This window comes from Copidosoma floridanum, unplaced genomic scaffold (genome assembly GCF_036245765.1).
Source record: "Copidosoma floridanum isolate Cflo_tuat_1 unplaced genomic scaffold, Cflo_Japanese_pri ptg000009l, whole genome shotgun sequence".
Taxonomy (NCBI): domain Eukaryota; kingdom Metazoa; phylum Arthropoda; class Insecta; order Hymenoptera; family Encyrtidae; genus Copidosoma; species Copidosoma floridanum.
The window spans coordinates 814395-828891 of NW_028321886.1; the positions used below are offsets into that span (position 1 = coordinate 814395).

General features: G+C 36.5%; 1 protein-coding gene across 1 annotated transcript in view; it reads right to left on the minus strand.

Moving 5' to 3' along the window:
• Positions 1–14497, minus strand: part of Ca-alpha1T (Ca[2+]-channel protein alpha[[1]] subunit T) — an 82842-nt gene that overhangs the window by 43454 nt on the left and 24891 nt on the right. The window contains exons 2-5 of the mRNA XM_089589419.1: positions 6481–6592; positions 2921–3054; positions 1512–1609; positions 171–342 (exon numbers count right to left, since the gene is read on the minus strand). Of these exons, the coding sequence (XP_089445545.1) occupies positions 171–342; positions 1512–1609; positions 2921–3054; positions 6481–6592 (516 nt within the window). The remainder of the gene's footprint in view (positions 1–170; positions 343–1511; positions 1610–2920; positions 3055–6480; positions 6593–14497) is intronic.

The window sequence follows — 14497 nt, forward strand, 5'->3', positions numbered from 1 at the left end:
AATCTCCAATCGATTGGCTGCGATACACGAGCACACAGTACACACGCATCCCAAATACTTGGGTGCACTGTATCAGCTCAATAATATCCACCACCGCATAATGTTCGACAACAATCCATTTACACATCATGAATAAGGAAAAATGGCAAAAAAATCCATGGACAACTTACTCGGGATACTTGACGCTGGGCAGAGCCTTGAGGAAACAGCGCTGCCGGAGTATGCCCTCCCAGAGCTGCACGCCGACGATCCCGAATATGAAGAACACGAAGAAGCAGAGCAGCAGGACGTTGCCCAGCATCGGCAGCGTGTCGAGCAGCAACATCACCAAGATCCTCATGCCTGAACATTTTATCACGGATTACAAAATACATCTATGTGTTGTGTGTATAAAAATAAAGTGTAGGAAGCATTTCTGCCATCATAAGGGGAGGTAATGGGGGTAACAATAAGAAAACAAGCAACGGGTAATTGCGCAGGCTCGCTACGCATACATGTCTCTTAAAGGTGTGAGTGCGTGCACATACACATACACTACCCAAGAGAATTGTACCCGAAGGATGGATGCATTAGTTTGTTTGGGTCTCTATAGAATGTCGTGTTGTATGGCGCGTGGAAAACCCACCGATGATAAAATAAACGATAACGAACCTCCTTGCGCTTGATACAAATATTGTCCTGGTATACAGTGTTTTTATTTATTTATTTTTTTTTTTTTTCAAGCTCAACGAGACGGAGTCAGGAACTTTGAGCTCAAGCATTGGAGCACGTCATTAGGGATGAAAACGGTACTTCTCATTTGGACTGAGAACGAAGCTACTTTGGATCGAACGGATAGAGCATTTGAGTATATTTATATTTTTACTTGTGAAACGATTCTAATGAAATACGAACTAACAAATATCATTCAAAAGTCTCCGTTTCACTCCAACTACCAAAGATAAATTGAAAACGAGGTAATATTTGAATTGTTTAGAAATGTTTCAATTTTTAGTATTTCATGAGTTACCAAATAATGTACCAGAAAAAAAAATATACGTATATATAAAAATTATCAAACTATAACGGGTGGCATGAATTGTAAAAATTCAAAATACCAGTAGACGCTCGTTCTGCCCATGACAGGGTGGACAATCATTCCACGACCGTGAGCATCGACCCCACCCTTCTGCGTACAATTCGCAAACCGTCCGACGGCTAGAATATCGTGAAACCGGAGCGTGAACCTTTTACCTTCACCTCCCCGGCTATCGATCTCCTTTTTGCAATATTACAATACAAACGAAGCTGGAGAAATGAAATTCCAAGAGCACCTTGTTTAGTTTTCCGCGTTTTTAACGAGCCAAACTACACACGGCTCCATATGAAAGGGTGGAAAAGTCGAGAATGTGTACGGGAAAGATTGGAGAAAAAAAAGATCGAGGGTACGAGCGTACAGCGGTGTAAAAATTAATGATTGTGCGGGCTGTGCGTGTTCGTGGGTGGTGTAAAAATCAATGGCTGATACTCACTCGGTATTCTGTTGATCGCTCGCAGCGGCCTCAGCACCCTTATCGTGCGTATCGCCGATAAATTCATGTTCTCGACGATCAGACAGTACTCTAAGGCTCTGCGAATAATCAGACGGATTACATTTGGGTGTGCACGTGAGGAGATGATTAAAATTGAAATTGTTTCTGGACACGTCAACCCGTAATCACTAGAAAGGGAGCACTGATAAGTTGTGTTATGGAACTGTGGGACTCTCCGTATTTTTAGACATTTGGGAGTATGTCCGGGTCTCGAGGAATTACGGGTTTTTTTTTCTACTTTATTCGTTCAGCTTACGCTAGTTCATTTTGTTGATGTTATTATTTAATTAAATACTTTTACTATTTTTGTTTTGTGTATATACTAGACACTTTTAAAGTGACTAGACGTGTCAGGACTACTTGGAGCATTAACGCTTAATCTTTTTTTATGGCCAATATTTTGATAAATTTTTTTTTTTTTATCTCCATATAACTGCTCCAATATTTTAGTGCATTCGCATGTATAAAAAAGCACTTTCATATTTATAACAGAGACTTAATCTTATTCATTATTCGACAAAAAATTTTCTTTCAGCATACGGTTGTCATAAACCCTAATTTTTTACATTTTGAGAATATACAAAAAAAAACATATTTCCTCTTATTTAAAACATGTGCCACAACACTTAAATCATTATTATTAATAAAATTAACAAATATACTCAAATTGAAACATATTGATGTAGAAATTAACATTGCCAGTTATATATTTTATTAATTGTGCGTTTAAATAAAGAGTGATTTAATAAATATGTTAGTACCATCTCTTTCACGTTAGGATTTTACTTTTTTGTATAAATCAATATTAACCTTTTGTTCGTATCCATTGTGTGGATCTTTATGTATGAAAAATTCAAGAAAAGTATAATAAAAGCAAAAAATCGTCGCAAGAACCGTCACGAATATCTCTATGGATGAGCGGAAGCTCTCGGGATTCAATATGCCGCTCTCCGGTGGAGATCCACACATTTGAAAAGCAGCCCTTCATTCTTGGCATTATTGCCAACGAGCAAATATCATCCTTCCTCCGTTGAAAAAAGAGAATACGAGAAATCCAGAAATAAGTGAGTGACGCTGGCAAATTTATTTTCCTCTCGGATATTTTATTGACGCAAATATTTGGCTAAGTTTTCTCTTATTTTTTTATCCATTTTTAGAGTTTATCAACAATGAAAATATCTTTGTGTTTTTTTTTTTTGTTTTTTTTTTTACATTTACACACGAGTAAGAGCAGTGTTGACAACAGCTTCGTAATAAAAAGGATCAAGAAACTATTACTCAATTAGATCAAGACAAAATTGAGATAGATACAAACACACATAAAGAATTGATGACCAAATGGTACTTACCCTGCTATAACTATGAAGAAGTCTAATCTATTCCAGGAATCAGCGAGGTAGGTGCCTTTACCGTATACACCCATCGCCATCATTTTGATCGTCATTTCGACCGAAAAAAATACAAATATCATGTCGTCGAACATCTGGAAACAGAAATAAATTTCCTATTTTACTTTTGAATCTTCATAACAACCACCTGCTTTATCTACTCGTAGCTAAAAATATGACAAAATAGTCTTTGAACCAGGAAAGTTCGGTAAAATAAATTAAATGAAGTAAAGTTCTCAGCAACACAGCCACACACCTAAAAATATTTATAATCCAAAAGTCAGACTTTGTCCAATAGATAAATGCTTATGGGTCACTGAAACTATATCCAAGGTTTCATAATCTTTAATAACTCTATAAAATCCCAAGGGTCCTGTGAAGTGTACATAATCCTATAACTAGAGCTAAACATATACGATAACCCATCAATTATAATTTGTAGGTTTGTATGGTTATTCAAACTTTTCCATAATCCAAAAACCAATAAACCTTATCCCCGGTAATCTCATAGTTACATATTCTAACAACCGCTTATCTATAGTTAACGTACTCAACCAGCCCTTGTACGATTTTTCTCTAAAGTACTGCAAAACTTATACGGTAAAATCCTTACAACCCCGTAATCCTTTATACCAATATCGATTGAAATTCTTTTTTGATGGATCATTAATTATTAAGAATTAATTTTCTAAAGAGCTATAGATTGAACGGTGCAACAATTAAATTGTTATACCGTTATGACTTTGATCATTTTTATTAATGAAATTGTGTGTTTGTTCAATATTACATCTATATTTGATACTATATTCAAAAATAAATGAAGTATTGATCTGTATAAAAAATCACCGCCACAAGGCCATTTGCAAAAATGAATACAGCCCCAAGCTTTCAAAATTTACAACCCAAAACGAACTTTATGGGGGTTCCATCGTAAAAGAAAGGCTCACATGCATAATACGCTCTTTTGAACCTCACAAAGTCCGAAGGATACGACGAATAATAAGATAGAAAAACACACATGAAATTCAAGCATACCAACCAGTGACATAAAACTGGTGGCGCGAGACTCGTTGCCGAAGAAAAAACTCGTCTAAAACATACACACGCACGCAACATAAAACCAGGTGCCAACGAAAGTCTATTCATAAACGCGTGGTCCATAAACTTTACCGCCGTTTATACATGTGTGCACTGGAGGCACGGCTTCTTCCTTCTGTACCAGTATGTCTTAACGACGAAAGACCGACAAAAATAATCCCCATCGTAAAAGGAGATCTGAATCGATTCTCTCCCACCCACTCGTGTGTTGCAGAGAATCCCTCGTTTTTTTCTAAAAAGCTCGAGCTCGTCCCTCCTACCTTCACCCCCTCGCCACGCTTTGTGGTACTCCACCTGCGTGCAGTTGGTAATTAAAAAAGAAAAAGTCCCTCCCAATCCAGCGATCGCTTTCTGCTTCTTTGGCTTCTTTCAGAACTCATTTTTTTTTTCTTCTTTTAATTATGCGCCCTTTTGAGATGCGATAATCTAAACTTGTCGAGCTGCCGAGTAGAACGCTCTACTCTTTAGTCGAACGCTCTACTCTTTGAGCGATTAATTAGAAACTATGCGTACTGTAACGAGGTCCTTCGGTGATTGTATTGATATTGATCTTTGCTTCCGAATTAAGTTTTTATTTAATTTTATATCTTTTGGGAAGTTTGGATTAAATAATCATACGTTTTTAAAAAATAACCGAGTGATGAAAATATTATATGAAAAATAATAAACTAATAGAAAATTTAAAATAATTTTCTCAATGGCTTGCTTAGTTTTATTATAAGGTAGTACTAATGAATGTTAAAAGCGAATTCAAGTATTAAACCAATATTTGTTTATTTATGAAATAATTTACCTATTAACTGATTCTCTGATGTAAAAATAATGAAAGTTCCCACGTAATAATTTAGTTTTAAAAGCAAATAACACGCTTTCATGCAGTTGAAGTATGATCTTGCAAACAGAAAATAAATTTTTAAAATGACTTTGAAAATCGTGAAAATCAACTAAAAATTCTGTTTTATCGAGACAAAGGAAGCTGGAGGCGTGGAAATTTTAGGGTGAACTTCTGCTCTCAAGCGCTAATTATAGACCCTTATTAGGGTCATGGAGAAAAACAATGTGTACTTTGCCCCCCTCCACTCAGCACGGAAAGTCCTCGCTCGTGTCTGATGGGCGTTGGTGCTTCGTTGGTATCCGAGAATCGTACGTAAATGCGGTTGATAATAGAAAAACGTATTTTTTTTTTTTTTTTTTTCATGAAGCATTTGAAGTATTAAAATGTCGAATAAATTTTTTTTAGGTAATTTCGTTATCGTCAGCTAATTTTGTTTTAATGAGTAATTACATTCTGTGACTATAAATAATTTATTAGGAACGCATAAAGCTGGAGGAAAACAAATTTTATCTTCGCGTGATGAGCTGACCCTGGACACTCGAAGTAGCAGAGTAAATAGATTAAACTCGTAATAAAGTCATTTTTCAATCAGTGTATGCAGAACCAGCCAAAACAAATCCATCTCGGCAATTTTACAAGCCAGCTAGCGTATATCCCTGAAAACTTTAGGAAATTCACTCCAAGAGAGATTTCATTCTTCCTCTTTTAGCTCATCTCCTTGTTGCTGATGCTTCCTCGTGATGTACAATTGTGTAGGGAAGGGTAAAAGTCGATCTAAAGTTCGCGATGACAAGCGAGCCTTGCGAGTGATTCGTACGTAGAAGAAAGAGAGCAGCCAAAATGTACTGAACTAAATAACTCATTTTACGTAATTGAAACAGCCTCGTAAGTGATGAAAGTACGCACGAGTTTGTGTTATTTATTACTTCATTTTTTGGCAAATGTCATAGTAACTGGAGTTATGATTCCCAAAACGGTATACTATACGATTTACAGTACTACGAATTTTTAAATTGTTTTTAAATATTCTATACAAAAGAGATATTTTAGATATTTTTGAAAGATGGATATTTAAAAAATTTTAAAGACTCTTAAAACAATTGTAGAAGTATGAAAATAACGGCTCTTTAAAATTCTTAAAGAATAAAACTATTCCAAATATTTTCAACAGCAGTTTTTTTAAACATTTTTATAAGTGCAGAAAAATTCTAAAACATGTCACTTTCTAAAGATGCATATTTTTACACGATCTTATCAAAATCTCAATTTATTCTATACAAAATTTATGTTACGCAATATAGTCATTCATAAATTTTTTTGCAAATAATTTATGTCTATCATGTATCAGCCACATTTTTCAACTTTCTTGTGATATTTCGATTATTTGCAAGTAATAATTTTTTGCATACCTATAATTTACTTATATAATTACATTGGTATTGGTGAACTTTCATAACATTACTTTGAAACTCCCTTATTAAATAACAATATTACAGACTTAAAAAATTTGACCTTTTTACATTTTGTAGATAATAACATAGTAGATAGATAATAACAGACACAGCGTTGTATAATATTTATACATTACCTGTAGTATCTTACAACGATTCGTAACACATTGGTCGTCGACGCAAGGCTGGTACATGCCCAGCGTGATGCAGTTTAGGAGTATCACCATCATGCTGATCCTCTCGAACCACGTGCGCCAACAAAATAATACTCTGAGTTAAGGAAAACGAAAGATAGTCTGGGAATCAATAAAAAAAAAAGGTATATCATCTATTCATGACAAAAAATTCTTGCAGATAGTAATAATTATGTCCCATTTACCAAGTAACGAGGAGATACACACAGCTCGACATACAGCGTCATCCATAAAGTCTAACAATAAAGAAAAAGAAGAAAAAAAAAAAAAAAAAAAAACATTGAAGTGACGCGCGAAAGATCGATCGCCGTTATTGTTAAAGCCAGCCACTCAGTAGCGGCTATGGCAAGGTAGTAACGTAAGTGCTTATCTACAGCAATCAATATTTAGATAGTTACCAAGTGACACTGACCCAGATAGTGAATTTTGCATTACGCAGACGTTGCGTTGTTTCACGCGTTGCTACACCTCCAATCATTTATCATTCATACAAAATTTTTTTTTTTCAGTTGCACATTTTGTCCTTCCTTACCTCCCACATCGAGTCAAGAATATAATATACTACTGCCTTTTGCACATGCATGTAGATTATTGAATTACACTGGATAGTCCAAAAACTCCATGCATGCCAGAAACTTTAATGTACCTAATATACTTCGTGAGTGCTGGTTTGCATGGCTGGACGAATGGACTAGGTATATAATGTTTGCCTGTCGTATCCGTAAGTGTAATTACATGATCAGCGTGAAGTTTGGTAATCAAAGTTCAGAAGAGAATTTCGCTGAACTCGTCGGAAAGTTTCTGATTAGTGTCGTAACTAGCTGGCTAATTTATTGAATCGATTGATCATCATGATTAGTTTTGTATAAAACTATGACAATATTATTTGTCACTTTTTTCGAAGCCAGAACAATTACAGGAAGTTGTCAGTGGAAGTACAGCATGAAAATTAGAGAAACAAAAGCTTCGCCGCTTCCATTTTAGGTATACCATAGGTGAATTATACATACAGAATTGTAATATTTACTTGAAAGTATGAATTATGTATAGTGCTATTGAACGATCGATGGAAATACATATGAATGCATCGAAATCTAAAATTTAAAGTATTCTAGTTTTTTGCATGAAGGTAATTTTTTTTTTATTTTTTTTTTTTTTTTATGAAAAAATATAAAATTCCTTTCACACAGTTAAAACTGATCGAACAAATGTGTATCGAAAGAATGATGGCGCATAAATTTTGTACCAAAGCATCACATCCAGAACTTTATCAAATAAGAGGGAGGAAAATACAAACGCACGACGAAATAAAATTTCATTTTACTTCACACATCCATCGCGTGACTCGAGCACGATGTACGAAAGATGAAAATAATTTCCTCTGCAAGCAAAAGATTCAAATGGAATTCATTCTTGAAAACCCAAAAAGTGTGGAGATGCTAGGATTCGAGTGAAAACCTCTGAGTCAAAAAAGCACAAGCATCAGCTCTACCGTCGACGGTACTCAGTACTATTAATCAATTTAACCTTGCTAACGTTGAGTTGGACGTTGCACCGAAATTATGAGTAATCACCATTGATCTTTTAAAGCTGAGCTGAAGGAAAAAATTAATATGCTACAAATTTTTTACGTAGTTTGCTATCAAAATGACTTTTCTTACTGATGTACGATAGTAAAATCATATGTTCCATACTATATGTAAGTCGTAGACGTACTATCAACTTTATTCAGCTGTCACAAACAGAAATCAAAATACGCCCTAAAAAGTTGCTAGTTTTGAAGTGTGTGGCCTGTACCAAATACGTTAAGAAAAGATGTAGACAAACTACTAAATATTAATGTAATAATATTAAAAATATAATACTTCAAATCAATTTTAAAATATAAAAGTTGTGAAACGTATGAACTTGGATTGATGACATGTTTAATCATACTACCATTGCAGTTGCAACAACAATTTTAAAAATTAGGAGAAAAGGAATGGAAAATAAAGAAGTGACAAAAATTTCATAAAAATTTGGAAACACATAAATTAAAATTGATTTATGGAGAAGAATAACTTTCTGATTATTTGGTATAGAGCATGTGATAGATATAACAGAATTTTTCGATTTGAACATGGATAAAAGAATTGGAAAGAGCACGATCAGATTTTTTAAGATGACTCATTAAACAAGATACGGATATATCTGATGTGCGAGGATACTGAAATTAAGAAATTAAAGATAGATGGTCCGAGAAGAGTTTGCAAGTTTGTTCAAAAAAATGATAAATTCGAAGAAAGCAGGCTGCTAAAAATATACTGGAAAGACAAACGAGGATGTAAAGTAGAGATGTATATGTATTACATAGTGGGCTGTAAATAAGTACAAAGCGTAGAGGGTTAACTCTAGAGCATAAAAAGTTTTAAAAAAGTATATAGGTGACATAATCACAAGTTTGTGGCGGTATATAGGCAAAATAGATTATAAATATTAGAACAAGTTGGAAAGAAACTTTGTTGATATGTAAGATTATAAATGCTACGATACATAAATAACAATGAAAATAATGCCAATAATGTTGTTAAGAATATTTTATGCGATTAATAACAGTTATCAATGATTACCGAATAAAATGAATAACCAACTGTTAAAATAAACGGACTGTAAAAAACTAAAGGTTGTACGCTGTATAAATGCCTGGCCAACGCTCACACCCTCATAAAAATTGTAAACCTCCATCCCCCTGTCAACAGCTATTCTCTTACCTTTGAATACTTGCAATCGTCCGAATGAGATTTAAGCAATTCATTGATTGACCTTTAAGTCGATAGATCTAAATTCCAACTCCAAACGGTGCTTCGTCCATCACCTTTGCCCTCAACACGAAGTTAAACGACAAACTCCCAAAAGCCTCCCCCTATGGGCCAAAAAAAAGCTCACTGCTGTTAAAAATACCCCACCGAGCCCAAAAAACTACCCTCCAAATGTGGCTCCTCGCACACGCATGTACGGCACCAAGAGTCAAGTTACGGCTAAAAGCCATTACACACGCGCGCGCGCATCCACTCTTGCGATACGCTAACGGCGCAGCTACCCGAGCGGAAGCCGTTACCCCAGCAAAGAAGGAAGCCGGGGAGTACGAGAGTCCCGTAACGCGTGTTTGTGTTCACGCTCGCTTTACTTTCTCTGTACCCTCTATACGTGCGCATAGCAAAGCGTGTGTGTTTTTCCGGCACTTGTACAGTCCGGTGACCCGTACGCAGTTTGGAACAATACGGTACGCTTGGGAGAACGAGGAGAAGCACATGCAGAGTCCTTTTCCTATTCACCCTCGCAAGATGCCAATGTAAGGCTCTCGATGGTTTTGCGGATACTTCGGTAACACGTTAAGCTCGAGCCTTTTTCGGACGAACAGGTGATACAGCAATTTTTATGTTACATGCTCATGATGGATTTCCTTTTGTTCATTCAGCTTTTTCCTTTTGTGAATTTTGTTTGTTTTTATGATTTCGGGCACCTTTTGGATACAAACTTTCGAGAAAAAATATAGCTTTTTCATCCCTTCCACTATTGCTGTTGAATCTACAGTTCTTTGTTTACAGATGGAAGAAAACCTGGTCTGCACGAATCATTTTTTAGATTTTTCGAAATGATTCATTGTGACTTGCAGTTTTTGAGAACATGTAAGTTTTGTTACCGCCTGCATCACTAATGATTCTTGCCGAAAAACGATTAATCAAACAGCACCAAACACTCGATTTTACTAAACTACCACTACAACTGAACTGAATACTAAATAGTAAATCCTTCTATCTGTACCACGGCACAGTTCTTCGGTCAAACACACATCTGATCTCAAGAGGAATAACCCTATGTAATTGACGCTGTTGTTTCAGTTGTCCAAATAGACACTTCCTCACCTGTTTGAGTAAACATCAGCAGTAATGTTTTCAGCGTAAACATGAAATCGCGAGTTGGAGGTACCCATTGTCGTTCTGGTAGCCAAAACGGTCATGATTCTTGCTTATCTGTTGGTAATTATCGCTCTTTCCTTTTTTTTTGGGTTTTAAAACGGAATTAAAACTTGCTTGTTGGAAAAATGGCCAAATGGAAATTGGATGATTTTTTGTATTTGTAGAGGGATCGTAAAAAATCAACCCACGTTGTTACTTTATGCACCGAGGAAACTCAATAAATTTCATCCATTTCCTGTTTGAAAGAATTTACATTTTGCAAGCTGATATGCGGTGTATCGAATTTTTTCGCCACTGACGTAGTCTACAAAACTCGGGAGTAATTTTGTTTTTCATCTACGCACGTGCAAGCCTCATTTGTACGGCGTTTTTTGTTTTGGAAGTAAACCAATTAAAATTTTAAATTATTTCGAAAGCTCGTACTGACAGGTGCCCTTTTACTGCTCGTTAGTATTACTGGAGTGGCAGGAGGTGGTATAATATTCAACTAATTTTGAGATGAACTAAAATGTAGTTTTAATTAATTTATATTTTTTGTTTTCATTTTTCAAATCACACAATGTACTTTACAGCATACAAAAGAACTTGGTTATCCTTTAATTAAAAACTTGAGTATACGAATCTTACGGTTAAAATTGATGCAGTAAATCGAAAGTTTTCAAAAATCCATCGACTCCCACTTCTTTAAAACGATCAGCAAGTCTGAAACTTTTATTTTTCGTTTACTTAGAAAAACATAATTGGGAAATAATGACGCCGGATACCGTTCGACACGACAACTTTTAATTAAATTAAAAAGTCCCTCCTGCTTCAAAAAGATCCCTATCAAGAAACGCTTACATCTTACGTGAAACTTTCGGGAAGACACGTTCTATTAAAAAACTTTTCACAGCATCCGGGGCAGAAATAAGGAGGGACTATCGTCGTCGTAATATCACTTTTTGGCGGAAATCCGCTACACCAAATCCCCGAGCTTTCCATGCAGTAAAAACTTTCTCTCCATGAAAGTAGATTCTTTGCTTGGCAATAGCCCAGAATAAGCGAACCCTTCACATATCTTGGAATTGAAAATTATGTTACTTTGTACGTATTATTCGTGCAATCCTTTTTGCTGCAAATGGAACTGAGGTTGAGTTTCTGCATTTGATTACATAAAAAAAACTTTTAAATCTCGCTGCCATGAATAAATAAAAATAATTTTCGATGACAAAAATCACCTAGCAACTACGATGTTCATTTTGTCAAAAGCAAATGAATGAAGCAGCCCACTTGAAACGACAAATTAGCAAAAATCCAAGGTACAACAAGAAAAAAAAAAAAAAAAAAAAAAAAAAAAAAAAAAAAAGATCCATCAAAGTCTCTTAGCTCTTCATCTCCACCTAGCACCTCATTTTTTACCATCCCTCGTGCTCTTTGTTCGCCTGATAGAGTTTCCGAGAGCAGCCTATTCATGTATAAAAAAGCTAGAGATCAGACAAAAAATCATCGAGGACAGTGCACGGTTTTTCTCCCTCTTGACACAAAAATCACCGCCCCTGTAATATTTCACCCGCCGTCGCTCGCACGCGTCCCCCTGACTTACTTTCCGATACGCATTATTTGCGCATCCCTTATCTCAACTTTTTCCTAACATCCACTCCGATGCCAGAAACCATGTCTGACCAAACTCGACTATTACTACTTGCCTACAGTTTTTGCGCATACTTTTCCTTTTGAATAATCGTCTCGGAGGATTTTCATTTTCTTCCATCTTTTTCAATTTCTCGTGCTGTCACGCGTACTTGGTCTTTATATACGTTACATAGGCGGACTAAAGTTCAAGCAGCGGAAGGACGAAATACGTCAACCGTAAACAACACTCGTGCAGTTTTGGAGAAAAAAAAATGGCTTTCAATGTAGAAATTTTTTAAAACAGATCAAGACCTTGACTATTTTGTTGAACTATCCTGACGTCTCGATAATAAACCCTGTGACCTGCAACTCGTGATATACTCCAAGTACGCCAAGGGATTCAGCGTATAGGCCTCAGCTTACCAACAGCAGAAGTAGTAGTAGCAGCAGCAGGTCGTTCAAGACCAGCCGAGGCTCCAAAGCAGCAGGGCCGAATCGATCCAGCCCGCACGAGAATTGCGGAGTCGAAAGCAGAGAGATGCGGGTCACGCTCCCTCCCTCTATCTCTCTGTGCCAGGTATACGTGTGCATGTGTACAGAGGGTGAAGAAAAGGGCCGCGGTAGCATGTCGTGTGTGCGTCAGGAGGGGGAGAAAAGAAAATAGACGGGGAGGGGGAAGTAAACAGACAGACATGGGGACAGACGCATGTGGAGATAGGAAACAGGGGGTTGGGGTAAAAAAACAAATTCACGTGGCTGGATGTGAGTATGCGGGAGTCGAGGCTTTTCTGTCACTTTCGAGGGATTGTTCTTGTGCCATAGTGGCGCTTTTTGTGTTGGCATTTGTGTGTCTTTTTTTTTTTTTTTTTTTTTTTCTTTTTCTTTTTAATAACAGTCTCGTAAAGAATGATGGACTGGAAAAGTGTTAGGGACGAGTTGGAATTCAGCGTCGAGCCTCGTGTATCATCGACAATCATGATTGAAGAAAAAAATTTGAAATTCAAATAGGGGTGTACATCATGAAGGCAGATATAGGTGGAATTTTTATTGAGTTTTTGTAAAATCAATTTGCTGTTGTGATGGAAATGGTAATTGAAATTGCACGTGCTGATAAATATCAATGTACGGTCTACCGTGTGTAAAACATACGTAGGTAACAGTATTCCTGTGTCATCGTACATCAATACTGGCATATTACACAAGTTTTATGGAATTATAAAATTTACCACAGAAATGTAAATAATTATTTAATAGACAACTGAATCAGTTACGAATTAAAGCAACCAGCTTAGCAAAACGAAGTGATATTGCAGAGGAAAAATTAACGTAGAAAATGATACAGGTTATAAAACAAATGCTGGCAAGCGTAATCTACAGCTTTTTTGTGCTTATTGTTAAATAAATGGTTCCACTTTGGTAGAGTTGGTAAATAATTGCTAATGAGTAGATTAATTTCGTTTATGAAAAGAGAAATTCCAATTACCGATATTACTTAAGGACAACGTCGTGCAACCGATTTAAATTTCATGCCCGCCTTAACCGATAAACTTCAATACACCTACCGATACGTGTACGCGACTCATGATTGTGCACACACGTTGTAATCCACAGGAGCACGTGACGTCGAGCTTGCGATGATTTAATTCAAGATAAGCACCGCACCATCTGTCACGAGCACCCAAGATAAATGTATCTCTTGTTTACGCAGGTCAGATTAAATTAGAATCAGCCCAATGACTGTATAATTATACGCGCGATAGTCGAAAATACGTCCAAGAGTTGGATCGGGACGATGGACTGTTTTTGGAGTCGTGGAACAAGAAAATCACTTTTTCGCCCCAATGGTTGGCAGAGGGAAACAAGAGGCGGTTCATTAGAGAAACAACTTGTCAAACACCAAAGTACCAGAGCTGGCGTCGATTGAGGGGTAAATTAGTTACAGCAGATATATTGCAGAGAAAGATGAGAAAACGGGGGGCAGGCACGTTGAATATAGATAAATTTGATACTGCCGTGTATCAGAGCTTTAAAAATTAATCAAATCCAAAAGGTTGGAGATAGAGAGACGGGCGTCAAGGATAAAAAATTTAAAATAAGATTAAAGAGAAGTTGCGCTTTTTACAGACGGAAGCCCTAAGACGATCAATAAGTAGCCAGTACAGATAAGGGCTAGCCCTTCTTGCATTGCTCGGGCAATTGCGAAACTTTTTGTGTGGCTTTAATACCTTCCTACGAGGGAATCTCTCGATTTTCGATATCAAAGAAAAAGGGAAAAAAATGACTCACGTCACGCCCATTACATTCGAGACACGCGATCGAGTCCTCGTTGATTTTGTCCTAGTTCACGCAACGTCCTTTGGGTACATCCTTTGCAATGTGTTACGCGTACA